This window comes from Gopherus flavomarginatus, chromosome 3 (assembly GCF_025201925.1).
Source record: "Gopherus flavomarginatus isolate rGopFla2 chromosome 3, rGopFla2.mat.asm, whole genome shotgun sequence".
Lineage (NCBI taxonomy): Eukaryota > Metazoa > Chordata > Testudines > Testudinidae > Gopherus > Gopherus flavomarginatus.
The window spans coordinates 141171435-141197683 of record NC_066619.1 but is presented as its reverse complement, the minus strand read 5'-3'; the positions used below and the strand labels follow the sequence as shown (position 1 = coordinate 141197683).

Genomic DNA, 26249 nt, shown 5'->3' with positions numbered 1-26249 from the left:
GGAGGATTTGGGAGTTGTGATAGACTGCAGCCTCAACATGAGTCAACAATGCAATGCTGTTGGGAAAAAAGGAAATGCAATTTTAGGTTGCGGTGATGAAGCAGAGAAACTGCGAAGCTGCAGAGTAGGTGTTAGAGAGCCTTTAGGCCCAGCTAGCCCTGCTGTGCTATACCTGCAGTCCATGCAAGGCCTGGAGGCAGCATGGGATGAAGAGAGCCAGGCTGAGTTTGGGCTAACTGGTGAAGAGGCAGGAGCTAGCTGTCTCCCCACCTGAAGGGGAAAAGCACTAGCTGGCCAGCCCGGGCAGCCATCTGGGAGTAAGCACTGTCTCCCAAACCAAGGTCGACTGTGAAGGAGGTGAGCCTCCAGCACCTGAGGTAACTGAGTGAGCAAACCACAGAGACATTGTGCGGTCCACTCTTACCAAATTGCTTCTGTCTGGGACCACAAGCTGGGCACCACTGAGGGAACTGGGATTGTTTAATCTGCAGAAGAGAAGAGTGAGGGGGGATTTGATAGTGGCTTTCAACTACCTGAAAAGGGGTTCCAAAGAGGATGGATCTAGACTGTTCTCAGTGGTGGCAGCTGACAGAACAAGGAGCAATGGTCTCAAGTTGCAGTGGGGGAGGTTTAGGTTGGATATTAGGAAAAACTTTTTCACTCAGACAGTGGTGAAGCACTGGAAAGGGTTACCTAGGGAGGTGGTGGAATCTCCTTCCTCAGAGGTTTTTAAGGAGAGGCTTGACAAAGCCCTGGCTGGAATGATTGAGTTGGGAATTGGTCCTGCTTTGAGCAGGGGGTCGGACTAGATACCTCCTGAGGTCCCTTCCAACCCTGATATTGTATGATTCTATGACCACCAAAGACCCAAGAGGGAGTCCTACGTAAAACAAGCCACCCAGCAAAATGGACTAGAGGCTCCAAAGCTCAAATGGAACAGAGTGATAGGAAGTAGCCCAGGGCAGCAGATTCTGACTCCCAGCTGGGCTGCCCGCCACCTTCCCTCCTCCGTTCAGAGATTCAGCAGCAGTCGGTCCAGCAGATGGGCACGATGCTATGGGCACATACTCCAGTGGAGTCCCCACTGTGACTGCCGCCCCTCTCAGGCTTACCAAGATGGGGCCTGATGATGATCCCGAGGCCTTTCTTGGAACCTTTGAGCTGGTGATCACAGTAGCCCCCTGCCCTGAGACCAATGGCACGTGGTGCATGGCCCATGCTTAACAGAAGTAGCACAGATGGCGTATTGTGCATTAGACCCTGGTGAATCCAAAATTCTACTTATGGGAGGAGTCATGGGCCCAAACAGTCCCACACTGAAATTCTCTGGTGAGCCAGGATGAGGACCTACTGCATGAATAAAGCATAAAGGTTTGGGAATTGTGAGACGCACTTTGCAAAATTGTAGCACTTTTAAGCACTTTCCATCTGATGACCTCAAAGCACCTAACCAAAACCAATGAAATTACACAAACTCCTGTGAGGCAGGCAAGTATTTGGATGGAGAAACTGAGGCATGGGTTAATTAAGTTCCCTGTCTGCTGCCTTTTTACATCAATGGAAAGGCTCCCCTTGAGTTCAAGCCTTAAATGAAGGGTCCAGTGGGATGGGGAGGCATTAATCTTCACATTTCTAGCTCTGCTTTCAACACCAATCACCATGCTGGAGCAACTCAGGTAAGGCAAGCGAGGGAGGAGGAAGGTGGTTGGAACTGGAGAGCAGCGAGGAATGGGGGCAGTTGCAGAGCACAGAGGCAGGGGTGAAAATAATTTAGATTTCTTACTGGAGCTGTCCTATCACAAGCCCCCTTGGGAGGAGGAGGGGGCTCAGGGCAGGGGGTTGGAGTGCTTGTGATATGACAGTATCTGTAAGAAATTGAAGTGTGGGATGGAGTGTGGGTGGCTCAGGGCAGGGGGTTGGGGTGGGCATGGGGGAGCTAAGGGCAGGAGTGTGGGGAGCTGTCCAGCCGCCAGATCCCCCAGGCTGGCTGGGGCAGCGGGAACCGTACTGTTCAGCCATCTCAGCACTGGGGCTGGAGCCTGGGGGCGCTGTGGTCATGCTGCCCAGGGGCTGTGGGTGCTGGCTGAAGCCCACCTGGGGCTGAGGGCTCGAGCCCACTGCCCCCGCCTGGTGGCTATCCAGTGCTGGGGCCGGGGGCCAATGGTGGGGGGGGTGATTTGGGCTCCTGTGGAGGAGGGCAGAAGGTGAGGGGTGAGCCGACCATGCCCAGCACCGGGACAGAAACCTTACTAGTCAGCTGGCAGCTTCCAGAACCCTGCCCCCACCAGCCACTCTCTTACTGGTGCACCTCAGCGGGGCACACTGGCCTTTGCACAGAGGCGAGGAGGAGGAGAGCCGTGGATGGGGACAAGTAGGGAGTAGGAAGTAAATCCACCTAGGGAGTGGGAGGGAGCCGAGGGCTGGCTGAGCGAATGGGGAGAGGGGGACTGCAATGAGTGAGTGGCCGGGGGCCGAACACGTGCAGGAAGAGGAGAGGAAGAAGAACCCGGGGAGCAGGCGGACAGGGTTAGGGTTAGGCGAGGAGGAAGCCCATGCAGCAAGTGGCAGGGAGGAGAGGCTGGGAGGGGAGATGGGAGAAGAATTGTAGCAAGCACTGCAGGGCAAGGGGAGGACAGGAGATGCAAGCGGCAGCTGGGTGCATGAGTGGGGGGAACCTTCCAACCAGGCACTAGCAAGGGGAGGGAGGGAGACTGAGCAAGGAGGGGACTGCGTGGTGTGAGGAGTGTCTGGGCAGGGGAAACCCCCATCACCACTCCAGGCATTAGCAAGAGGGGGTGGGGTAGGGAGGCTGAGCAGAGAGAGCGGGACTAGGGCGGGGGAGAAGACAGGGGAGGAGGACCCAGTGAGCAGCAGCTGGGCTGGGGGAATAAGGGGGGAGAGGAGGAAACCCCACACAGAGCAATCGGAGGGAAGCAAAGACAGGGGGACGCTGTGGCTGGGACACCAGGAGGAAGCCCATTTAGCTGACCCAGAAGCAGGGAGGGGTGAGGGGCCAGCAGCTGGGAAAGCATACCTGACTTCAAATTTGAGCTTGCTTGTCTGTTCAGGGGCAGCTGAGGAGACTACCTGCTACTCAGCCTTCCCAGCCACCTCGGGAACCTGCATGAACCATAAACAAACGTCCGAAGTGTGGAAGGCAGGGAGGGAAGAAGGGGGCCATCAGGGTCCCAGCATTTGGCAGTGGGTCTGGGACACCTGTGTGGAAAGGCAATGCCTTTCCTTGCCTTTGCTATGGGCCCCCCATGCTTCTCACCCAGAACGTACAGGATGCATGCTGGATGTGGCTCAAACCCAAAACAAGGATGGGGGCTCGGGTAGCCAAGCTGCTCCTACTTGAGCAGTTTACTCAGATACTGCCCACTTGGAGAAAGGAGAGGGTGTTACAGCACCTAGAGATCATCAAGAGATCATAGCAGACACCATTCGGCTCATTGAAAATTACCTGGCCACCAAGACCCCTATAAACGACCCTGCAACATTGGTCTGGGGGGGTCTTAAAGCCACACACAACCACAGGAGGGAGCACCCAGGGAAGCCAGGATCTTGAGGCACTCAAATCTACTCCCACCTCACTGGGATACCGGAAGGTCCAGGGTCTTCTGCCTCAGAAACCTGGGGTTATTGACTCACACCTCAGTTTGAGAGATCACTGACCCATTTTAGGTGAAGATGGGGGTATCGCTGGAGCCTGAACTCAGGGGATTCCTAGGGGATAGGACCCCTCAAATACATGGGTGTGGCACCAGTTACCACAGCCAACGCCAAGACCGGTATTTCACTTGTGACTGTCCCGGGCACTGGTCCCGAGCTTGTCCCTCCATGGAGTGAAGTTTGGGGAAGATCTGGACACTAGGGGGACAAGCTTGACAAGGCAGATCTGCAAAGTTGGCCATCCCTGTACAAGTGAATGGAATAGAAATTGTGGGGCTTGTTGACCAAGGGTGTGGCCAGACCCTCATCCAGACCTTGGTGATTCCTAACCCTGGACCAGCTTGTGGCTTCATCCTGCTACAATGTGTCCATGGGGATGTGAACCTAATCCACACACTTCAGTGACTCCAACAGTAGGGGAACCAGAGTCCCTGTCGGTTGGCATTGCACCTGTGGTAAACGAGGAGCCTGGGGGACACCCTTTTATGGACGCTCAGCCAGTCAGTTAGCTATAAAAATCCTTCTTAGTATTTGTACTCTTCTTGCCTTACCAGTTAAGGGTTAAGAAGTCTCATGAAAATGCTTAGGTAAGAGGAAGTGAGTTGGCACCTGGCCAAAAGAGTTGATGGGAAGACTAGAAACTTTCAAATTGGAAAAAAATCTGCCTCTCTCAGCTGGTCTTTCATCTTTCAGCTGAAGAAACCAAGCCAGCAGGTTTCCTATAAGACCGTCGGAACCAGGTATGGAAATTTCCCAGCATCCATACCTAGAATAATTTATTTGGAACTACATAGATGTAAGGAGGACAGGAAATGTTTAGATAGATGTGATTAGGTTTCCATCTTTTGGCTTGTGAATTCCTCTGTGCTGATCACAGGTACTTCTGTTCTTTTGTAATGGTTAAGCTGAACCCCAGGGAAGCAATTCCTGGTGTTTAATCCTTCCAGTTGCTTTTTAACATCTAGCAGCAGCCCTGATTTTCCAGGCGTTTTCTCTTTTTTAAAAATACAAATCATCTTTTTGAGAACATGATTTGGTTCCTGTGTCTTAGGAAGAAGGGGGGCTCTGCGCACAGGTTATTCAGTTAGCTACTAAGAGGAACAAAGCGTTCCAGGTTCAGCAGATCGCAACAGCTGATTTCTTTTCCTTTTCCTTTTCTCAGCTCTTCCCCGGAGAGGGGGAGTGAAAGAGATTGGGGATACCTCACAGGAAGGAATTCCCAAGTGCGCCTAACTGGGCTCTCAAAGGGGTTTTGCATTTGGGTGGTAGCAGTGATACAACCCAAGGCCAGGGAATCTGTAACCTTGGGAGTTTAATACAAGACTGGAGTGGCAAAGTATTTTTAAGGTCTTTGCAGGGCCCCACCTTCTGTACTCAAAGTGCCAGAGTTGGGAATCCAGCACCAATGTTTGCCTACCCTGGTATTGTTGGCTGCGGCTGGAACTGTTTTGGGGAGTTGCTAAAGGAGCGTGTGAGTCCCCCTTCAGACTGTGGGATCTCCCTGCCTCCAACCAGAGGTCCTCCTGAGACCCTAACCAACGGTGAAAGTAAGTTGAAGGACTTACCAGTACACCGGAGTCCTGAGAAGGGGGTGGGGCCTCAACCGGAAGAGGTGTGGCCTTAAATTCCCAGGCCCTTTTAATCAAGATTTAAGGGGCCCAGAGATTTGGCTGCAGTAGTGGTGGCTGGGAGCCACAGGCCCTTTAAATCACTCCCGAGCTACCAGCAGGGATTTAAAGGGCTTGGGGCTCCAGCAGCTGCTACCACCCCAGCCCTTTAAATCCCTGCCAGACTCCTGCTGCCGGAGCCCTGGGGTAGCAGCAGCGGGGCTTTGGTGGCGATTTAAAGGGCTCCGGGATGGTAGCAGCAGCTGGAGCCCCGGGGCCCTTTAAATCCCTGCCGAGGCCCCACTGCTACCACCCCAGCCCCTTAAATCCCCAGCAGAGCCCTGCTGCTGGAGCCCTGGGGTAGTGGCAGCGAGGCTCCGTTGGTGAATTAAAGGACCAGGGGTTCCCAGTTGCTGCTACCGCAGTGGAACCCTGGACCTTTAAATCACCGCTGGAGCCCTGGGGGCCCTGCCTCTGCCGCAACCTCAGGGTTCCGGCAGCAGGGCTTGGGTAGGGATTTAAAGGGCCGGGTCCTCCAGCTGCTGCCTGGGGAACCTGGTCCCAGTACGGCACACTGGCTGTTGCAGGTATGCTGTACTGCGGTGCATCAGCTTACTTTCACCTCTGACCCCAACCCTTGCAGGTGAGGGGACAGTCCATGCATCTGGGAGGAGCCAGCAGAACAGGGCCCTGTCACAGCATCAGGAGGAGGCCCCTCCATTACCTGAGTCTGATATTCTGACCCAGTTCTCCAACTGTGTAGAGGAATAACGGGTGGGCAACATGCTGAGCTAAGCACACACTCAAGTGACAGTAGTAAATGGGGAGACCATCAAGCCCCATGAAGCAGGACGGTTCCCACACTTTGAAATTCAGGGTGAACGCTTATACCACATTGAAAAGGACCAGCAGACTGGGGAAGTTTGGGATCAGCTTCTGGTACCCAACTGTACTGGAGAGAGATGATGCAACTCACCCATGTCATACCCTTCACAGAGCACCTAAGGAGGGAGAAGATGTTAGCCTGGAGTCTACAAAGATGTTCCAGATTTTTGTGCCTCATGCCTGCAGTGTCAGCCTACAGCTCCTCAGCCCACAGAGAGCCTCTCCCTCCCGCTAGTAGCTATGCCATTCCGCAGGATTGGAATGGACATAGTCGGCTCCCTGGAGAACAGTGCCTCAGGCTACTGATCATTTTAGTTACGGGAGACTGTGCAACTAGGTACCCTGAAGCAATACCATCACATTCTATGAATGCCAAAACGGAGGCCACTGAAGCCATGAAAACCTTTGCTTGAGAAGGGATGCCATGGGAGAGCTCAGCACGTCAGGGAATGAACTTTATGCCCCAGACAGTCAAGCAACTCTGCCAACTGCTGAAAATCAAGGTTCTCAGGACATCTGTTCACCACCCCCAAACAGGTGGCCTGGTGGAAAGATTCAACAGAACACTGAAGAGGGTGCCCTGGAAGTTAGGACATGTGACACTGAGACCAGTTACTCCCTCCTCCCCTGTTCTCCAGGCAAGAAGTCCCCCAGTCCTCCACTAGCTTCTCACTATCTGAGCTGTTATATGGGATGCAACTCCATGGGACTGTAGAACTCCTTTGAGAAATGTAGCAAGATCAGCTATCTCAGGCTAATAACATAGTATAATATGTCTTGGACCTATGGGAGAAGCTTGGTGTCCAGGGCTCATTTGCCAGGGAGAACCACCTGCATACCCAGAGCACCCAGGAAGCAGGGCTCACCTCTGGAAATTGCAACCCAGTAATTGAGTTCTTCTTTATTACCCACTACCATTACCCCCATATTAAAACTCCAAGCCTGCTTGCAAGGGCCTGTAAGGTGGTGTGAAGAGTAGGGCCATAAACTACAAAATCTGAGAACTGAACAAGTGAAAAGTACACCAGATCTACCATGTAAATCTTTAAATACCTTGGAAGGCCCAGTAGCTTACCAATATTAGAATTAGGCCCTCAGGTTGGCGAGGTCTCAGAGCCAGCAATGGTGAAGACTGGAAACAATCTCACTTAGACCAGAGATCCCAGACTAAACAGATGATTGATGTCTTCTCTTTTGTGTTTTTGACTCAACCTAGACAGATCCATAATCCATAACATCCAAATGAAACTGGGGCTTAAAGTCAGAGAAAATTCTCAACCCCTTCCCCAGGAGTTGAGGGGAAACACGAAGCGAGAACCCAATCAATGCTAGAACTAGGAGTAATCGAGAAATCATTCAGAGACTGGAAATGCCCTGTAGTATTGGGCCCCAAGCCTGATTGGATCACTTGGTTTAGTAATGACCTCCAAAAGGTCAACACAGTCTCAAAATTTGATGTGTAACTGATGCCTTGCATTGACAAACTTCCTGACAGGCTAGGGGAAACAGAGCACATCACCACCTGGATCTGAAGAAGGAATATTGGCATATCCCCATCAAAGTAAAATCCAGGGAAAAGAGAGCTTTCTCCTCTTCTTTGATCCATCCTTCCCTGCTCGCCCCCTGCCCTCCATCAGGGGTTGACATACACAGGGGCATCATCTGGGAGGAGTGGAGAGGGAGGACCTGGGTTCCCTTGCCCCACAAGCCTTAAAGACTGAGGCTGCTCAACCAATGAGGGGGAAGAGATCCAGGTGCTCCAACAACTGGGCCACCTGGCCCTCCAAGTCACCTGTTACAATTGCATTAACAGAGGCACAGCATGCAAATCACAGGAGGTGACAGTAACACTCTAGTTGGTGCTGGTAGGACCTCAGCTGGAGCACTACGTACAGTTATGGTCAACAGTGTATAGAAAGGATGTAGAGAAATTGGAAAGGGTCCAGCAGTGAGTGACAAAGATGATCAAAGGGACGGAACGCAAGCTGTATGAGCAAAGGCTGAAGGAACTGGGTATGTTTAGTTTAAAAAAGAGGAGATTAAGGGGGTACATGACAATGATCTTCAAATATTTGAAAGGCTGCCATAAAAAAGATGAAGAAACATCATTCTTTCTTCTCACAGAGGGCAGGACAAGAGGCAATGAGTTCAAACTACAGCATAGCAGATTTAGTTTAAATTTGAAGAAAAACTTCCTAACTGTAAGACAATGGAACAGAGGCCTCGGGATGTCGTGGAAGCTCCTTCACTGGAGGTTTCCAAAAGGAGGCTGGACAGGCATCTGTCTTGGATGATTTAGACACAACAAATCCTTCATTCTGGCATGGGTTAGACTAGATGAGCATTGCAGTCTATGATTCTATTATTTTAAATCACATTATTTTTAGCCAATTTCCTAATGTTTTTGGGCCCGTCTCCAGATTTTTGAAAACTTGGGTATGGCAATGCTGGAAAGTCTTTTTAACATTCCACAAGAATATATGAATGTTAAAGGCTGTTTTCCCTACAAGCTGAGACGAGGTTACCCCAAGTCAGCTAGCAGCCTCTGGTCCCAATTAAGGGCTGCCAATAAGCTTCTTCAGGGTGAGAGGCTGTGTTCCTTCCCATAGGGGAAATAGCCAAACCTGAGTGTCTGCTAGGTAAGGACAAAGACCCTAGGGAAAACCAACAGGGCACACCCTGTGCCAACAAGGGGGCAGAGAAAGGTACCTCACTGGGGTTTTAGTTTATGAGAAAGTTTCTTTTTTGTTTGGTGGAGGATCACCCCTTAGACCGACTGTCAGTTTGGCCAAGGGAACACAGAAGGGGAAAGGCAAACTCTGCCCAGAGAGGGGCTGATTTAACCCCAGGCCCACCATCGCCAGAGGGGAAGCGCTAAGCTCTGGCGAGACAAAGGAGGTGCCTTGACACAATATATCAAAAGAATTGTGGGACAGAAAGTAGATTTTCCACTGTTCTTTTCATTTTATGACTTCTCTGTTAGGTAACATTAACCTCTTACATTAACCCCCTATTAATTAGATTCAATAAAACTTTCAAAAAACAGACCTGAGCAAAGAACTCCAGCATCTTCACCGTGCCCACAGTTATGCTGACCCCATCCTCTGGAGGAACAGTCCCGAAGATAGGATTCATTTCCAAAGCAACTCACATCATCCAGCCAGATCTGCCCTGATCCTTCCCCATAATGAGCTGAGCCAGGTGCATTAAGGGCGCTTCCACATCCCAATTCTTGGCAAACAATATTGGCATCTGATTTGTCCCAGGAATCATCACAGACTGTCCCCCAGGTGCCATTGTAATAAATCTCCACTCTCCCAGAGCATCTATCTATTCCATTCACCAGTTTGATCTGTTTACTTCCTGTAGGGAGAAATTGCACATATTAATATCATGTTCCTTTGATCTTCTTACTAATTTGCATGAATTCATGTCAGGAGGGCCTGATTTTATTCACTTCAGTCTGCTAAAGGAATTAGCTGAAAAAATCTCGGTGCCACTGGCAATAATGTTTGCAAATTCATGGATGACAGTAGAGACCTGGGAAGACTGGCTAGGGACCAACATAGTGCCTATCTTTAAAAAGGGGGAAAAGGAGGATGGGAAACTATAGACCAGGCATCCTGACTACATACCAGGGAAACTACTAGCGTATAAAATGAGCAATTTGTGATTACCTGGAGGATGAAGGGATGATCACTAGCACCTTGCATGGATTTATTAAGAACAAATCATGCCAAACCAGTTTGATATTATTCTAAGAGCTTGTCTGCACTTTGCACTGGATGGGCAGCAATTGATCCAGTGGGGGTTGATTTATCGCATCTAATCCAGACGTGATAAATCAACCACCGACTGCTCTTCCATCGACTCCGGTACTCCACCAGAACGAGAGGTGCAGGCAGAGTTGACGGGAAAGCATCAGCTGTCGACTTACCACAGTGAAGACACCACAGTAAGTAGATCTAAGTAGGTTAACTTCAGCTATGCTATTCATGCAGCTGAAGTTGCATAACTTAGATCGATCCCCCTCGGTAGCGTAGACAAGCCATAAGACATGGTAATTGGTTTTGAGGATGAAGGAATCACAGTGGCCATAATATACCTCGACTTTAGCAAGGCTTTTGACACAGTCCCACATGACATTCTGATAAGTAAGCTGGAGAAATGTGGGCTTGGCAGAACTACCAGTGGATGGATATGTAATTGGTTAAACAACTGCAAACAAAGATTGATTATTAATGGAATGATGTCAGATTGGAGGGCGGTGTCAAGTGAGGTTCCACAGGGGTCTGTTCTGGGTCTGGTGTTATTTTAACATCCTTATTAATGACCTGGATGGAGGAATATAGAGCATACTGATCAAATCTGCAGATAGCACAAAGCTAGGGGGGTTGCCAACATTTCAGTGAATTGAGATAAAATTCATAGAGATCCTGATAAATTGGAGAACTAGGCTACAGATTAAAAAAAAGGAATTCAGCAAAGACAAATGTAATGTTCTATATTTAGGGGAGAAAAACCAAAGGTATAAATGTAGAATGGGAAGTAACTGGCACATCACTGCTGAGAAGGATCTGGGAGTTGTGTTGGATCACACACTCAACATGGGTCAACAGTGTGATGCTGTTAGGAAAAAGGCAAACACAATTGTAGATTACTTGATGAAAAACTGCCAGCCTGCACAGCAAGTGTTAAAGAGAGCCTTTGGGCTCAGCTAGCCCTGCTCTATCTGCAGCCTATGCCAGGCATGGGAGCAGGGGTGAAGAGAGCCTATCTCAGTTTGGTGCTGACTGGTGAAGAGTCAGGAGCTAGCTGTCTCCCTACTTGAAGGGAAGGAGCAGTCATTGGCCAGCCAGGGCAGCTGACTCAGAGTAAGCACTTTTTCCACAACCAAGAGAGACTGTGAAGGGGCCTCCAGCACCTGAAGTAGCTTACTGAGTGGAAACCAGAGACGTTGTGGGATTTTCCCTCACCAACTTGTGGGTGCTGTGCCTGAAGGAGCTGGAGATTGTAGCAAGGCGCTGCCCTAGACCAAGAGGGAACTAAGCAGGAAACAAGCCATCCAGCAAACTGCACTAGAGGGGCCATTCCTCAAACTGAACGGACCAGTAGAAAGTAGCCCATGGAAGAGGATTTTCACTTCCTGCTGGGAGGGATCCCCTCCCTGTTCAGGGGCTGACATCCTAAGGGACCTGGGTTTGGGCTCAATGGAGAGGAAGGGCCCGGATCTCACTACTCCTCTAGGCCATAAACACTGAGGCTACTCAACCAATCAAAGGGCTGAGAGCCAGGCACTCTAACCACTAGGCTGCTTGGCCCTCCAAGCTACCTGCTACTGTTGCATTAACAGAGGCATAGCATGCAAATCACAAGAGGTGACAGTACCGCTCCACTTGGCGCTGGTTGGGCCTTGCTGGAGAACTGTGTCCAATATGGTCACCAGTGTATAGAAAGATTGTAGAGAATCTGTAAAGGATCCAGAGGAGAGCGACAAAGATGAGCAAAGGAAAAGAATGTAACCCACTTGAGAAAAACTGAAGGAACTGAGTATGTTTAGTTTGGAATAGAGGAGGGTCCGCGGGGAAGTGATAGCAGTCTTAAAATACTTGTAAGGCTGCTGTTAGTATATAGACCTGTTGGTTTGCCTGAAATAGAATTTTGAGTTTGATTTTTGATACTCTTATATCCTTACTAATATGTGTGAACAAAGACCAAAGACACTGTGTGTTCTATTTCTCGCAGCCAAATGGGACTTTTAGCACAATGAGAAAAGATAAGAAACAGAGTTAAAGTGTTACTGGGTATGCTAGTATATGTATGAGCATACACTGGAAGGCTGCCTGGCTCCTCTCTAAAGCTAAGATTAACAACCAGTTAGAGGGGCAAGAGGGGGTGGGGAAAGACACTAAAAGCCAAAGAAAGGCCTGGCATTGGCTAGTACACAACCTCACTCCCTACCTGTTCAATGGGATACAAAAAGGTGGTACCAAACCCCTGACTCGAGACTCTCCAAAACGGAACTTGACCATAAATTGTAAGGGGTGGGACCAACACCATGCATTATAGTTATAATTATACCTGCTAAGGAAGGGGGAACTGGAACATGGGGACAAAGGTTCTGCAGTGTCAGAGCTATGCATATGTTTGTTTGAAACTAACCCCAGTGAATATCACATTGCCTACACTTCGGACTTCTGGTCTTCTGCTTTCTGCCAGCAGGACACAAATAGATGGAGAAAAGTTGTTCTCTCTTGCCACAGAGGGCAGGGCAAGAGGCAATGGGTTCAAACTACAGCAGAGCAGATTTAGATTAAATCTCAGGAAAAACTTCTCAACTTTAAGAACAGGCGGACAATGGAACAGAGGCCTAGTGAAGTTATGGAAGCTCCTTCCCTGGAGGTTTTCAGAAGGAGGCTGCATAGCCATCTGTCTTGGATGGTTTAACCACAACTCATCTTTCATCTTGGCAGGGGTTAGACTCAATGACCCTACGGGTCACTTTAAACACTATGCCACTATGATTCCAGGATTGTATGATTTTAAATCTCTTTATTTTTAACCAGTTTCCTGATTTTTTAGTGATAACTCATGATTTTTGAATACTTGGGTTAGGCAGAGCTTGAAATTCTGGTTACCATTCCAAAGAAATATATCTCAAAAGAATTGTGTGACAGACAAGGAGATTCTCTACTTTCTTACTGAGTTTCTTCTCATTTTATGGCTTCTCTTTTAGTTACCACCCACTTATAAAGCTTTCAAAGAACAGACCTGAGCAGAGAACTCCAGCGTCTTCACTGTGCCCGCAGTTATGCTGACCCCATCCTCTGGAGGAACAGTCCCGAAGATAGGATTCACTCCCAGAGCAACTCACATCATCCAGCCAGATCTGCCCTGATCCTTGCCCATAATAAGCTGAGGTAGGGGCATCAATGGCATGTCCACATCCCAATTCTTTACAAACAACATTGACATCTGATGTGTCCCAGGAATCATCACAGACTGTCCCCCAGGCACCATTGTAATGAATCTCCACTCTCCCAGAGCAACGATCTGCCCCATTCACCAGTCTGATCTGTTTGGTTCCTGTAGGAAAAAATCCCAGCTTTTAATATCATATTCCTGTGATCATCTGACTACTCTGAATGAATTCAAGTCAACGGGGCCTGATGCTATTCAACCGAGGGTACTGAAGAAATTGGCTGAAGAAATCTTGGCGCCACTGGCAATAATATTTGCAACTCATGGATGACAGGAGTGGTCACGGAAGACTGGAAAAGGGCTAATGTAGTGCCCATCTTTAAAAAGGGGGAAAAGGAGAAGCCAGGAAACTATAGACCAGTCAGCCTGACCTCGATGCCTGGGAGCTACTAGAACAATGTATAAAACATTCAGTTTGTGAATACCTGGAGCATGAAGGGGTGATCACCCAGTATGGATTTACTAAGAACAAACCATGCCAAGCCAGCTTGCTTTTCTTCTTTGACAGGGTAACGGGTTTGGTGGATAGAGGGAATGCAATGCACACAATATACCTGGACTTTAGCAAGGCTTTTGACACAGTCCCACATGACATTCTGTTAAGTAAGCAGGAGAAATGCCGGCTTGGCCAAACTACCATTGAGTGGATACATAATTGGTTAAACAACTGCGAATAAAGATTGATTGTTAAAGGAGTAATGTCATATTGGACTGAGGCCTCACGTCAGGTTCCACAGGGATCTGTTCTTGGTGCACTGTTATTTAACAACTTTATTAATGACCTGGATGTAGGAATAGAGAGCATACTGATCAAATTTGCAGATGACACAAAGCTAATGGTGGTGGTGAACGCTTTGGAAGACAGAGCTAATATTCAAAAGAATTTTTGATAAATTGGAGAACTGGGCTATAGACAACAAAAAGAAATTCAGCAAAGACAAATGTAAGGTGCTACACATAGGGAAGAAAACCCAAGTGCACAAATACAGAATGGGGATTAACTGGCTTGGCAGCAGCACTGATGAGAAGGATCTGGGAGCCATGGTGGATCACATCCCCAGGCAGCATGTCAGCAATGTGATACTGTTGCAAAAACAAACAAACAAAAAAAACCCACAAATGTAATTTTAGGTTGCATTAACAGAGGCATAGCATGCAAATCATGGAAGGTGATAGTACAGCTCTACTCAGCGCTGGCTAGGCCTCAGCTGGAGTACTGTGTCCAATTTTGGTCACCAATGTACAGAAAGTATGTAGAGTAACTGGAGCAATAAAGATGATTAAAGGAATAGAATGCAAATCATATAAGCCAAAACTGAAGGAATTCAGTATGTTTAGTTTGGAAAAGAGGAGATGAAGGGGCAAATGACAGCGGTTTTCAGATACTTGAAAGGCTGCCACAAAAATGATGGAGAAATTTTGTTCTCTTGACACAGAGGGCAGGACAAAAGACAATGGGTTCAAACTACAGTGTAGGAGATTTTGATTAAATCTCAGGAAAAACTTCCTAACTGCAAGAACAGTAGGACAATGGAACAGACGTCTAGGGAGGTTGTGGAAGCTCCTTCACTGGAGGTTTTCAGAAGGAAGCTGTATATGATAGCCATCTGTCTTGGATGATTTAGACACAAAAAATCCTGCATTTTGGCAGCAGCTGACTAGATCCCTTCTAACACTATGATTCTATTATTTTAAATCACATTATTTTCAACCAATTACTTGATTTATGGGACCTATTTCATGGTTTTTGAACACTTGGCTTTGGCAGAGCTGGAAAGTCTGATTACCATTCTACAGGAATATATATCAAAAGAATTATGTGACCAGGAAGGAGACTCCCCACTCTCATATTCAGGTTCTTCTCATGTTATGGCTTCTCTGTTAGGTATCACCCACCCATTATATTTATCCCCTATTAGTTATATTCAAAGAAACTTTAAAAGGACAGACCTGAGCAGAAAACTCCAGCATCTTTACTGTGCTCACAGCTGTGCTGACCCCATCCTTTGGAGGAACAGTCTCGAAGATAGGATTCATTTCCGGAGCAACTCACTTCATCCAGCCAGATCTGCCCTGATCCTTTTCCATAGTGAGCCAAACCAGGTGCATTGATGGCATGTCCACATCCCAATTCTTTGCAAACGACATTGGCAGCTGAAAGGGCCCAGGAATTATCACAGACTGTCCCCCAGGAGCCATGGTAATAAATCTCCACTCTCCCAGAGCAACGATCTGCCCCATTCACCAGTCTGATCTGTTTGCTTCCTGTAGGAAAATATTCCAGCTTTTAATATCATATTCCTATGTAGAAGATGAATAACCTGCTTTAACTGAGAATCTCAAAACAGCTATAACCATTTAGTCCTGAATGCTACCTTCATAATTCTACTTTAATAAGATTCAATAGAGCATTCATAGAACATACCTGAGCAGATAACTCCTGCATCTTCGCTGTGTCCACAGTTATTCTTACCCCATCTACTAGAAGAACATTCCCAGATATAGGATTCAGTTCCAGAGCACTTCACTTTGTCCAGCCAGATCTGCCCTGATCCTTCCCCATAATAAGCAGAGACAGTTACATTGATGATGTGTCCACACCCCAGTTGTTTGCAAACAACATTCGAAGCCAGTAGATCCCAGTAATCATCACAAACTGTGCCCCAGGTGCCATCATTATAAACCTCCACTCTCCCAGCACAATGATCTGCTCCATTCACCAGTCTGAGCTGTTTGCTTCCTATAGGGAAAAATCCCAGCTGTTAGTATCGCATATTGCTAGTGAAGATTTCTGAATGAAGATATCTGAACAAATGACACCAATATTCTCAAGCAAAACTAATGCTATATAAAGACCAGGAAATATATAATGATGAAAAATCCTTTTTTATTATAATCAATAAAATATTAAGTGGAATTTAAGCTAATAAGAGAAATAATTCTGATATTAAGTATCAGAGGGGTAGCCGTGTTAGTCTGGATCTGTAAAAGCAGCAAAGAGTCCTGTGGTACCTTATAGACTAACAGACATTTTGGAGCATGAGCTTTCTGATATTGGATCTCATGACCTTTAGAACCCGAACCCGAAGTAGGTTTGAGGGCTTTTATTCTTCGTCAAAACACGTATACGTATACTGTTCTTTTGTTGCCTTTGTTTTTTCATTGTGGGTTTTGGTATTTAATACATATGAATTTAAAATGGCAGCACATCAAATGAATAAATAAAATGGGAGGAAATGGAGAACAGGGAGATTCCACTGATACTAGACCAGTGGTCTTATCTATCATTTCTTGACAGAGCAAATACTTGGAGACAGAGCAGAGTAACAGTTAAATCTGGATATGGTCAAGCAAGCAAGTTTTTTTAATTGAAAAGTCAGGATTCTCTAATTTACTAGACTTTTTTTGAAAAGTTCTGTCAGAAAGATAACTGAAGAAAATAAACAAACATGGTGTAAGCAGAAATAGCCCTTCATTATGCTTCTTTGTTTCTTAGCCTTTGACCATTTTTTGATCTGTTACAAAGCTGTATCTCAGTATGGTAAGAAAGTCCAGTGGTAGAGAACTGAGTTGGGAGACCTGGACTTAATTCCCTTTTCTGTTATAAACTTTATGTGTGACCTTGGACAAAGACCGTTCTATTCTTTGTGCCTCCGTTCCTTACCTCACAGGAGTGTTGCAATGATAAAATCTTTAAAAATTTGGAGGGATGGGGATTATATGGGGATTGGGGCCATAAAATACCTTAGTTAATTTTTAAAAAATGCACACCTTGCAACTCTACCAGTTTTCCTCATAGACTGCAAGTTTTCAGATCTTTCTGTGGGTGTGCAGAGAAAATGCTGGCACGCAAGGATGTTTACTGGGAGGGATGAGACTTCCACTGAAAACAAAGAAAACGTCCTTCCCCTGGGTTTTACCTATCGATGCTCGGGCCTATGTCTGAGTGTTCCCTTTTCTCACGTAGCTTAGACTGTTTGGAACTGATCAAATGTGTGTGTGGAATGAGTGGGGAGATGAATTCAAAATGAAATGTGTGGAGTAGAGATGGGTGGATGTAGAATGGGTAGGTATAGAGTGTGGAGATGGTAGTACAGAATGAGTGGCTTTATGTATTCAGTGTGTGTGTATGCAGAATGATGGGTGTGTGTGTGTGGAGTGAATAGGGTTAGGAAGTGGAGAAAGTTTTGTCTGGGGAATATGCGCATTGCCAACACGTAGGGGGAAGGATGGGTTGCAGTGAAAGTTGGTGCAGGATGAATGCGATCAAGTTGTGTGGAATAAATGTATGGAGAAAAAAGGTAAATAGGACAAATGGGCAGTGTGTTTGTAAACTAATATATGTTAATGAATATTTATACAAGTACATGCACATTAGAACATGCTGGGTTTTGTCTGTAAATGTTGGCAGGTATGAAAGTGTTTAATAGTGAGATGCTTGAGAAGTCTATGCTGGAGCCAAGGTTACTTGAGATATTTAAAACAACACATTCAGATATGGTTAGATATTAACAAGTTGGAGGTGCAGGGGATAGCAAGCTGATGAGGTTTGCTGTTAACATTAAAGACAAAGTTCTGTCAGTGCTATATGGAACTGTATAAGGTAGAGGAGAAGTGCTCGTTGAGTGGAGGTTGCCAGGTCTGATATATCTGTGATTGACACTCTTGCCGCACTGCTCTAAGTAAGGCAGATAATGGGAGCCAATATTTGCAGCACATACGGTTTGTTCAAAAAGTAGGTTTTCCTAGCACTAGGCAGTACCTGAGGCACTCATTGGACCCACTGATTAACTCTGGCTATCTGTAATGGACAGGTATAGCATGAATATACTAGGGCAGGGACTGTGCAGGATTCTACACAGTACACTACTCAGTACACCATCACTTCCAATACACCTGATTCCAGATTTGGAAATGGGGTCAGCAATGCCAAGCAGTAATATGTGCGTGTGATGAGCAGGAAGATTTTCCTCTAATCTGCACAGCTCTCTTCTTATTGTATTGCTTTTCTGTCACTTAATACACAATTCTTAAATTAATCCCCAGCAAATCAGCTTCAATAGAGAATGAACAGACCTGAGCAGAGAACTCCAGCATCTTCACCGTGCCCACAGTTGTGCTGACCCCATCCACTGGAGGAACAGTCCCGAAGATAGGATTCGCTTCCAGAGCAACTCACGTCATCCAGCCAGATCTGCCCTGATCCTTGTCCATAATGAGCTGAGCCAGGTGCATTGATGGCGTGTCCACATCCCAATTCTTGGCAAACAACATTGGCATCTGATGTGTCCCAGGAATCATCACAGACTGTCCCCCAGGTGCCATTGTAATAAACTTCCACTCTCCCAGAGCATCTGTCTACTCCATTCACCAGTCTGATCTGTTTGCTTCCTACAGGGAGGAATTCCAGACGTTAATGTCATTCCTACTGAAAAAGAAGAGGTTTGTAAGGTTTCAGGAACATCTGGGCAAATGAACATGATGTTCATAGCAATTTACAACAGTGAATATCTTCTGTGGAGCTATTGCAGTGGCTGGTGGGTTTCATCTCCTCCATTCCTTGCATTTCAGAACCGCATAGGCCCATTCCACACTCAATCTTAGGAATGATTAGAAGCAGGGTTGTATATTTTTTCAGAATTTGTAACATTTATTTTTTTTCACTCTCACCAGCTGGCTATTGAGGAAAAGTCCTCTATATATGTTACACTTGTGTCCTTTTATTGACTTAAAATGGGTTCAAAGCCCATTGAAGTTAATGGAAAGAATCACATTGATTTCAACAGGTCCCACATAATTAATATGTTTGAGTCAGTTTTTAAAATTGTGTTAAGCTGCTATTTAAACATTATTAAATGGTTCAAATCAATTTTGCATGAAAACAGATTATTTCACTTTTCATGATTCCTAATTTTTAAAAAACAATTACAATTCTCTGGAGCGCTGATTTTAGTTTTTAACTAAAATTATGACTAGAAATTTCTGCCATAAGAAAGTCAGTTATAAGCTCTCTCTCTATCTCTGCACTACAGATACCTGCACACTGTACTGGCATCACTAGTGTCATGCAGATTATTATCCAGAATTCTACTTCACACCATGCAAGAAAATCTCCATGCTCCCAGAACACTGATTTTCTGCATTCAGCACTCTGTGCAAATCAGAATGGTCTTTGCTCTGTAGTCACGGGAAATTCAGTGAATAACATTAATGGCTATATGTATTACCTACAAGCATTGTTAAACAAACAAACATTGGTAGGGTACAGAATCGAACATCTGAAAATTAGGAAATGCCTGGTTTATGGTTGCCTGTTCCACATTATTTTTGCTTCCTTATGCATCCAGTATGTGCACTGAATGAGGCCGGGGTCTTGTGGAAGTTAAAGACTGTTTTATAATGCATCTATCCAAGTGGATTGCACAAGGCAGGCTCAACTTTCTCTTACTAATACTATCATTTGGGGGAGCTCCCCCCTGCCTATGTGTTGCCCCAAAGGGGGGAAGGATGGTATGTTGGGAACCCTGTGTTGGGTTGAAAGGAGTAGGGAAAAGGGCTGGGCAGTGTGGGGTGAGCTGACCTCTTTCTACCAGCTCCTGCTGGAGCTGCTCTGCTAGCTCAAAATGCAGTAACTGCTGCTGCTGCTTTGGCAGCGGCCTGAGACCAACCTTGGAATTTTCAAGGTTGACATTTTTCTGAAGAACCCAGGGGAAAGAAGGGAAATGGTGACTTGCAACACTCGCCAGCTTAGCTAAATCTGGATGAAACTTCACAGGACAAAGAAAAGACACTTTGCTACACTGAGGGAGTTCCCTCTACTAAATAGCCAAGCCTGCTGCAAACAATGGAGGTGTCAAAGCTTCTAAAGAAAAAAAAGAAAAGATTGCAAGAATGCAGTATAGTGGAAAATGTTAGGCTGCCTAAATCTAAGGGTTGCTACAGTTTTACAGTTTTGTTAGAAACTTCCATTGCATCCATGATAGTAATGATTCTGATAAGGATGAGAACCATTATACTTTACTTCCCGCAGAGATCCCCCCTCACTCTCATGCCACAGCAGGGAGTTAAAATGACTATTTAACAGGTGAAGTCCTGGCCCCCTTGCATTTGTTGGCAAGTCTCCCATTGATTTCAGTGGGGTGAGGATTTCACTCTAAATCTCAGGAATTACAGAACCAGCCACCATGCCTAAAGCTATCTTAGAAATGAGACTTGTATCAGTCCAACACCTTGAAGCTAAATTTGAATATTCTGAGTTTGGAACATGTAGCCACAGTGACAAGAAGATAACCGGTCGTAGAGTAGGACAGACAGGATTTAAAAGCTTTTGAGAAATGGAATGGAGAAAAATGTCAGCCAGCCCTTGAAAATAAAAGACCAGAATAATAAAATACTCATCAGAGTCCTGTAAAGGATAATTTGTTAATGTGTAAAAAGAAAGAGATCTTAGAATATTGATGGCTGGGTAATGAGCCTTCCTTCTAAATCTGCAGGGGAGGAATCAGAATAATTCACTGGTGAGTGTTACAGCCCCCACTATGTGCCTGATCCCCAGAGGACATGAGTCTGTTACAGCCTGAGCTCGAGAGCCTTAGTTCAAGCTGTAGCAGCTTCTGTGTTTCCTTCTGTAATTCAATTGTCAGTGTGCTGGCCAAGAGGGAAATTGTCATAGGTTAGATTACGTGCTAGTATTACTTTATTATTGCATTCTTTAGCAGATTGCAATTCTTCCCTCCAGATATCGAGCATTTTTACAGAACTCTAAGTGGTTAATACCTAGCTTCTCTGACCAATTTACTTCTTCCCCTGATACTGCTGTTGTAATTTATATCCGTATTTCAGCAGGAACATGTGACGATGCTTGTTAGTCTAATTAAATATAGGCCGGTGTGACAATATGGCTAAAATTAAGTACATATAGTTGAAAAGGCATTTTTGTACGGAAAAACATGCTGCTCTCACATATCACTAAAAGAACAGCTAAAAGTGGAGAGATATAATTTACTTGTATTTTTCAAAATCTTTGAATAAAATCTCAGAAAAATTATTAAGGAAAAAACCCACAAAGTAAGAGAAAAAGTTTTGTAATGCTACAAAGTCAAGGGCTAAAAAGCAAAGAATCATAGTAAGGGCTGCATCTCAAAAGACATGAATACTGTGATGCCGCATAGGTTAGTACCAAGCCTGATATACTTAGTATATTTTAAATTATTAATTCATAACCTCAGACCACAAATGATTTGGAGCAGACATAGGCCGTGAGTTGGAGAAATCTGGTGATAACACTAAGGACAAAATTCTGTCCCAACTTCATTGTGCTGTTTAGGACAGAATGTAGAAACAAATGTGAGAAAGAATTCTGGGTCCATCAGGGAGATTCTTCTCCACCATACTCAGCTACCGTCTCCTTTTATTGCATCTTGTTTAGTTAATATTCATCTCTTATATTAATTCTCTTAATCAAATTCAATAGAGCAATCACAGAACAGACCTGAGCAGAGAACTCCAGCGTCTTCACCGTGCCCACAGTTGTGCTGGCCCCATCCACTGGAAGAACAGTCCCGAAGATAGGATTCACTCCCAGAGCAACTCACATCATCCAGCCAGATCTGCCCTGATCCTTGTCCATAATGAGCTGAGCCAGGTGCATTGATGGCGTATCCACATCCCAATTCTTTGCAAACAACATTGGCATCTGATGTGTCCCAGGAATCATCACAGACTGTCCCCCAGGTGCCATTGTAATAAACTTCCACTCTCCCAGAGCATCTGTCTACTCCATTCACCAGTCTGACCTGTTCGCTTCCTGTAGGGAGAAATTCCAGATGCTATTGAAGAACAGGATTTTTGTAAGATTTCAGAAAACACCTGAGCTACAAAGACAACCGCAGCAATTTATGACAGTGAACATATGATCTGGAGGTATTGCAGCATCTGGTGGGTATCATCTCCTACTTACAATGTATTTTGCAACTGCACAGGGCAGTGAAATGCACATTCAGACTTGATGGGGTTATGAGTGAAATTTTATGTTTGTCATGGTCACAACAGAAGTCAATGGTGTTTGATTCCCTTCACCCAGCCCCCTCCCCCCCAATTAATATTCCTTGTTATTCTGGTTTATCTGCTTGTAAGCAAGTCTCCTTTGTGAATTTTTACATATTTGGATCCCTATGTGTTCAGTATAGTGGATTGTGAGTTTTTAAGTGGTTTAAAATATTAAATAAATATTAGTTGGTTTCAAATTATGTTTCTTGTAAAATAAAGAATATTAAATTTCTCATAATATTTCTTGTGACAAATAACTTAATGTGTCCTGGGACTTTTCTTTTTTCAATTTAAAATTATAACTTTTCTGTATTTTGCCTTTAGAGACAACAGGGCTTGGTTGCAGGTTTTCTCTGCATTTCCATACTGTAGCTGACATCTCAGTGCTATGTCATCATTACTGTCCCACAGGTATCCTTGCCTCAATCTCAGCTCCATTCCTAGTTTTAATTTCCCAGTTCAACAGTCTGAGTTTAAAACATTAGTTAGGTTGCAAAATACAGTGTGGCCAACTGTGACATATAACAGGATTTTGGCCCTGCTATAGGTAACATCATGATGACATGAAAAATTCTGGGGTTCACACAATTTGGGGGAAGGTGTGTCCCCATCCCACAAAGCCCTACAGTCAAGGGGATGGATCTAACTCTGCTCTTAGGAGGAGAAAGACTATTTATAATTTTGCCTGAATAAATGCCAGAAAGACTCATGACCAGCAGAGAGATTTTTCTCCATCACACTCAACTGCCTTCTGATTTTCAATCGCCATTTTCTAACATTCATCCTTCATATTATTTCTTTGTTTATCAGTTGAACAGAGTGTTCACAGAACAGACCTGAACAGAGCACTCCTGCATCTTCATGATGCCCACAGTTATGCTGCCCCCAACCCTCGGAAGGACATTCTGAGAGAGTGGATTCAGTTCCAGAGCATTTCAACTCATCCAGCCAGATCTGCCCTGATCCTTGCCCATAATGAGCAGAGACAATTGCACTGATGGCATGCCCACATCTCAGTTGTTTGCAAACGATACTGGCATCTGATAGGTCCCAGGAATGATCACAGACTGTCCCCCAGGTGCCATTGTAGGAAATCTCCACTCTCCCAGCACAGCGATCGATCCCATTCACCAGTCTGACCTGTTGGCTTCCTGTAAGGAAAAGTCTTGCAATGTAAGTTGTTTAGCATTTTTTAAAAACCAAGCTAATTTTTAGTTATTAATTATTGTTGTTTTGTTTTATTTATTTGTATTACAGTACTGCTTTGGGGCCCCAATCAAGACTGAGGCTCCATAATGCTAGATACTTGCTAAACACACAGTAAGAGACAGTCCCTGTCCTGAAGATCCTGCAATCTAGATAAAGAAGACAGACAAAGCGTGGGGGAAAGTATGAATGTCCCAATTTTACACATGGGCAACTCAGGCAAAGATAGATTAAGATCCAGATCTGTAAAGGTATTTAGGCATTGTTCCATTTTGCATTGCAACAGCTAAGTGACTTACAAGTCTAAGCTACATTATGAAAAGTGACAGACATTTAGGAGTCAAATGGCACTTGAGCTCCTAAGAGCCAGATCCTCAGAGGTATTTTGGTGCCAAACTCCTACTGATTTCAGTGTGAGTCAGGGTCTAAATGGCTTTGAAGATCTAAGTGCCCAAGTCACTTTTGAAAATGAGTCTTTGGCTCCCTACTCAGTTAAGCATTGCAACACGGAGCAAAGCAACAGCTAAATATATTTAGAAACTTCGACCTAAGTTATTTGTCCAAGGTGAATAGAAAACCTACAGCAAAGCCGGAAATGGAAACTATATCTTGGGAACCTCAAGGCAGTGAAAGTGATGGATGGAAATATGTCAGTGGCTAGTAAAAGCCTAAATATGGACCTTAATTTTCGGCATCCATAGTATCTAAACTCCTTGATAAGTTAGCTTTGCGCTCTGGTGCTATTCTTGTCATGATGAGATATCAATGGACGATTAAAAAAATTCTTCACAATTAATTTTTTTTGAATTAATCACATGGGTGAACTGCGATTAATCGACAAACCTAGTAATTATGAATGGGAAATCCTCATCCAGTGAGTGTAGTTTTAGTGGTGTCCCGCAGGGATCAGTTTTTGGCACTAGGATATTTAAACATTGTTATCAATTGCATGGAAGAAAATATAAAGCGTGCAGATGACGCAAAGATTCTGGGAGTGGTTAATAATGAAGAAGACAGGTCACTGATACAGGCCAATCTGGATCTCTTGGTAAGCTGGGTGCAAGAAAGCAATGTGTGTTTTAATAAGGCTAAATGTATATATCTAGGAACAAATAATATAGGCCTTACTTATAGGATGGAAGACTCTATCCTTGGAAGCAGCAACTCTGAAAAAGATTTTGGAGATGGTAATGGATAAACAACTGAACATGAGCTCCCAGTGCAACACTGGGGCTAAAAGGGCTAATACCATCCTTGGATGGACAAACAGAGGAATCTCATGTAGGATTAGAGAGGTTATTTTATCACTATATTTGGCACTGGAGTGACAGCAGCTGGAATACTATGTCCAGTTCTGGTGCCTACAATTAAAGAAAGATGCTGATAAAATGAATAGTTCAAAGAAGAGCCACAAGAATGATTAAAGAACTGGAGAATATGACTCTAGTGATAAACTAAATATATTGACCTCCTTGAGACTAACAAAGAGAAGGTTACGAGGTGATGACCACAGTCTATAAGGGCCAACATGGGGAACAAATTTTTGACAATAGGCTCTTCAGTCTAGCAGACAAAAGGTATAACATGATCTAATGGTTGGAAGCTGAAACTAGACAAATTCACAATGGAAATAAGGTATAATTTTTTACCAGGGAGGGAATTTAGCCATTGGAAAAAATTAACAACAATCATGGTGGATTCTCCATCACTTTCAACGTTTAAATCAAGATTGCATGTTCTTCTAAAAGTTATGTTCTAGGAATTATTTTAGGAAGTCCTATGTCCTTTTTTTAAATAAGTAGTCAGACTAGAGATCACAATGGTCCTTTCTGGCTTTGGAATCTATGATTTATTTTCCTGTTAATCAGGTTCAATAGAGAATTCATTGTCCACACCTGAGCAGAGAATTCCTGCGTCTTCATAGTGATGACAGTTATGTTGATCCCATCCTCTGGAAGAACATTCCCAGAGCTTGGATTCATTCCCAGAGCAATTCAGATCATCTAGCCAGATCTTCCCTGATCCTTCCCCATAATGTCCAGAGAGATTTGAAAGAAGAGCGTGTCCACATCCAAGCTGTTTGCAAACAATATTGGAATCTGATAGGTCCCAGAAATCATCACAGACTGTTCCCCACATGCCATCATTGTAGATTTCCACTCTCCCAGAGCAGCGATCTGCCCCATTCACCAGTCTGAGCTGGTTGCTTCCTGTAGGGATAAATCTCTGCTGTTAATATGTCATATTCCTATTGAACAGGAAGTCAGTGTTTGCATGTTACCAGAAATAAAACAATTAATCAAGCTGACATCCTTGGTAATTCTTGGTGGTGCTCCCTCAGGAATGGAGATTTTGAAGTGCATCAAAGGAGCTATGTCCTAAACACACTATATATTTCCAAAAGTCAAAAGCCTTGTTGTTCCTCATTTAGATTTGAGGGTTTATAAGTAAGAGTGTACTTTATGCCCATGGGTTCTGTGACAGAAATTTATGACATTTAAATATTTCCCCCTCCTAAACTGTCAAGCCCTTTGTGATTCTGGAAATCTGCCATTGAGCAAAAGTCCTCCATGAATTTTTGCAAAATTGTTTCTTTATATGTCCAGAACAGTGGAATAAGTGTTTCCAAATGGTATTAAGCTGTTTAAGTATCATAAAACAGTTTCATATTTTTTCTTGTAAACTTTTAAAAAAAATCTTAATTTTTTTGGATGACAAAAACCTTAATAACTATTATAATATTATGTGCCATGTTTTTTCCCTTTTAAAAAATCTGATATTATGGCTTTTCAACTATTTTGCCTCAACAGACAACCAGCTTTAGTCTTTATGTTTTCTTCACATCTCCAC

The 26249-nt window shown here is 44.7% G+C and overlaps 2 protein-coding genes across 16 annotated transcripts in view; one reads left to right on the top strand and one right to left on the bottom strand.

Moving 5' to 3' along the window:
- The window catches only part of LOC127048439 (zinc finger protein OZF-like), a 273508-nt gene that overhangs the window by 10885 nt on the left and 236374 nt on the right, over positions 1 to 26249 (top strand). The window lies entirely within an intron of this gene.
- LOC127048417 (deleted in malignant brain tumors 1 protein-like) overlaps positions 1 to 26249 on the bottom strand; it is a 151201-nt gene that overhangs the window by 9995 nt on the left and 114957 nt on the right. For 5 of the 15 annotated variants that reach the window (XM_050948160.1, XM_050948159.1, XM_050948158.1 and 2 more), the window contains exons 12-19: positions 25295 to 25609; positions 23030 to 23344; positions 21637 to 21951; positions 18222 to 18536; positions 15571 to 15885; positions 15096 to 15410; positions 12936 to 13250; positions 9213 to 9527 (exon numbers count right to left, since the gene is read on the bottom strand). In XM_050948160.1, coding sequence (XP_050804117.1) covers positions 9213 to 9527; positions 12936 to 13250; positions 15096 to 15410; positions 15571 to 15885; positions 18222 to 18536; positions 21637 to 21951; positions 23030 to 23344; positions 25295 to 25609 — 2520 coding nt within the window. The remainder of the gene's footprint in view (positions 1 to 9212; positions 9528 to 12935; positions 13251 to 15095; positions 15411 to 15570; positions 15886 to 18221; positions 18537 to 21636; positions 21952 to 23029; positions 23345 to 25294; positions 25610 to 26249) is intronic. The other 10 variants (XM_050948166.1, XM_050948170.1, XM_050948172.1 and 7 more) reach the window with 8 other exon arrangements.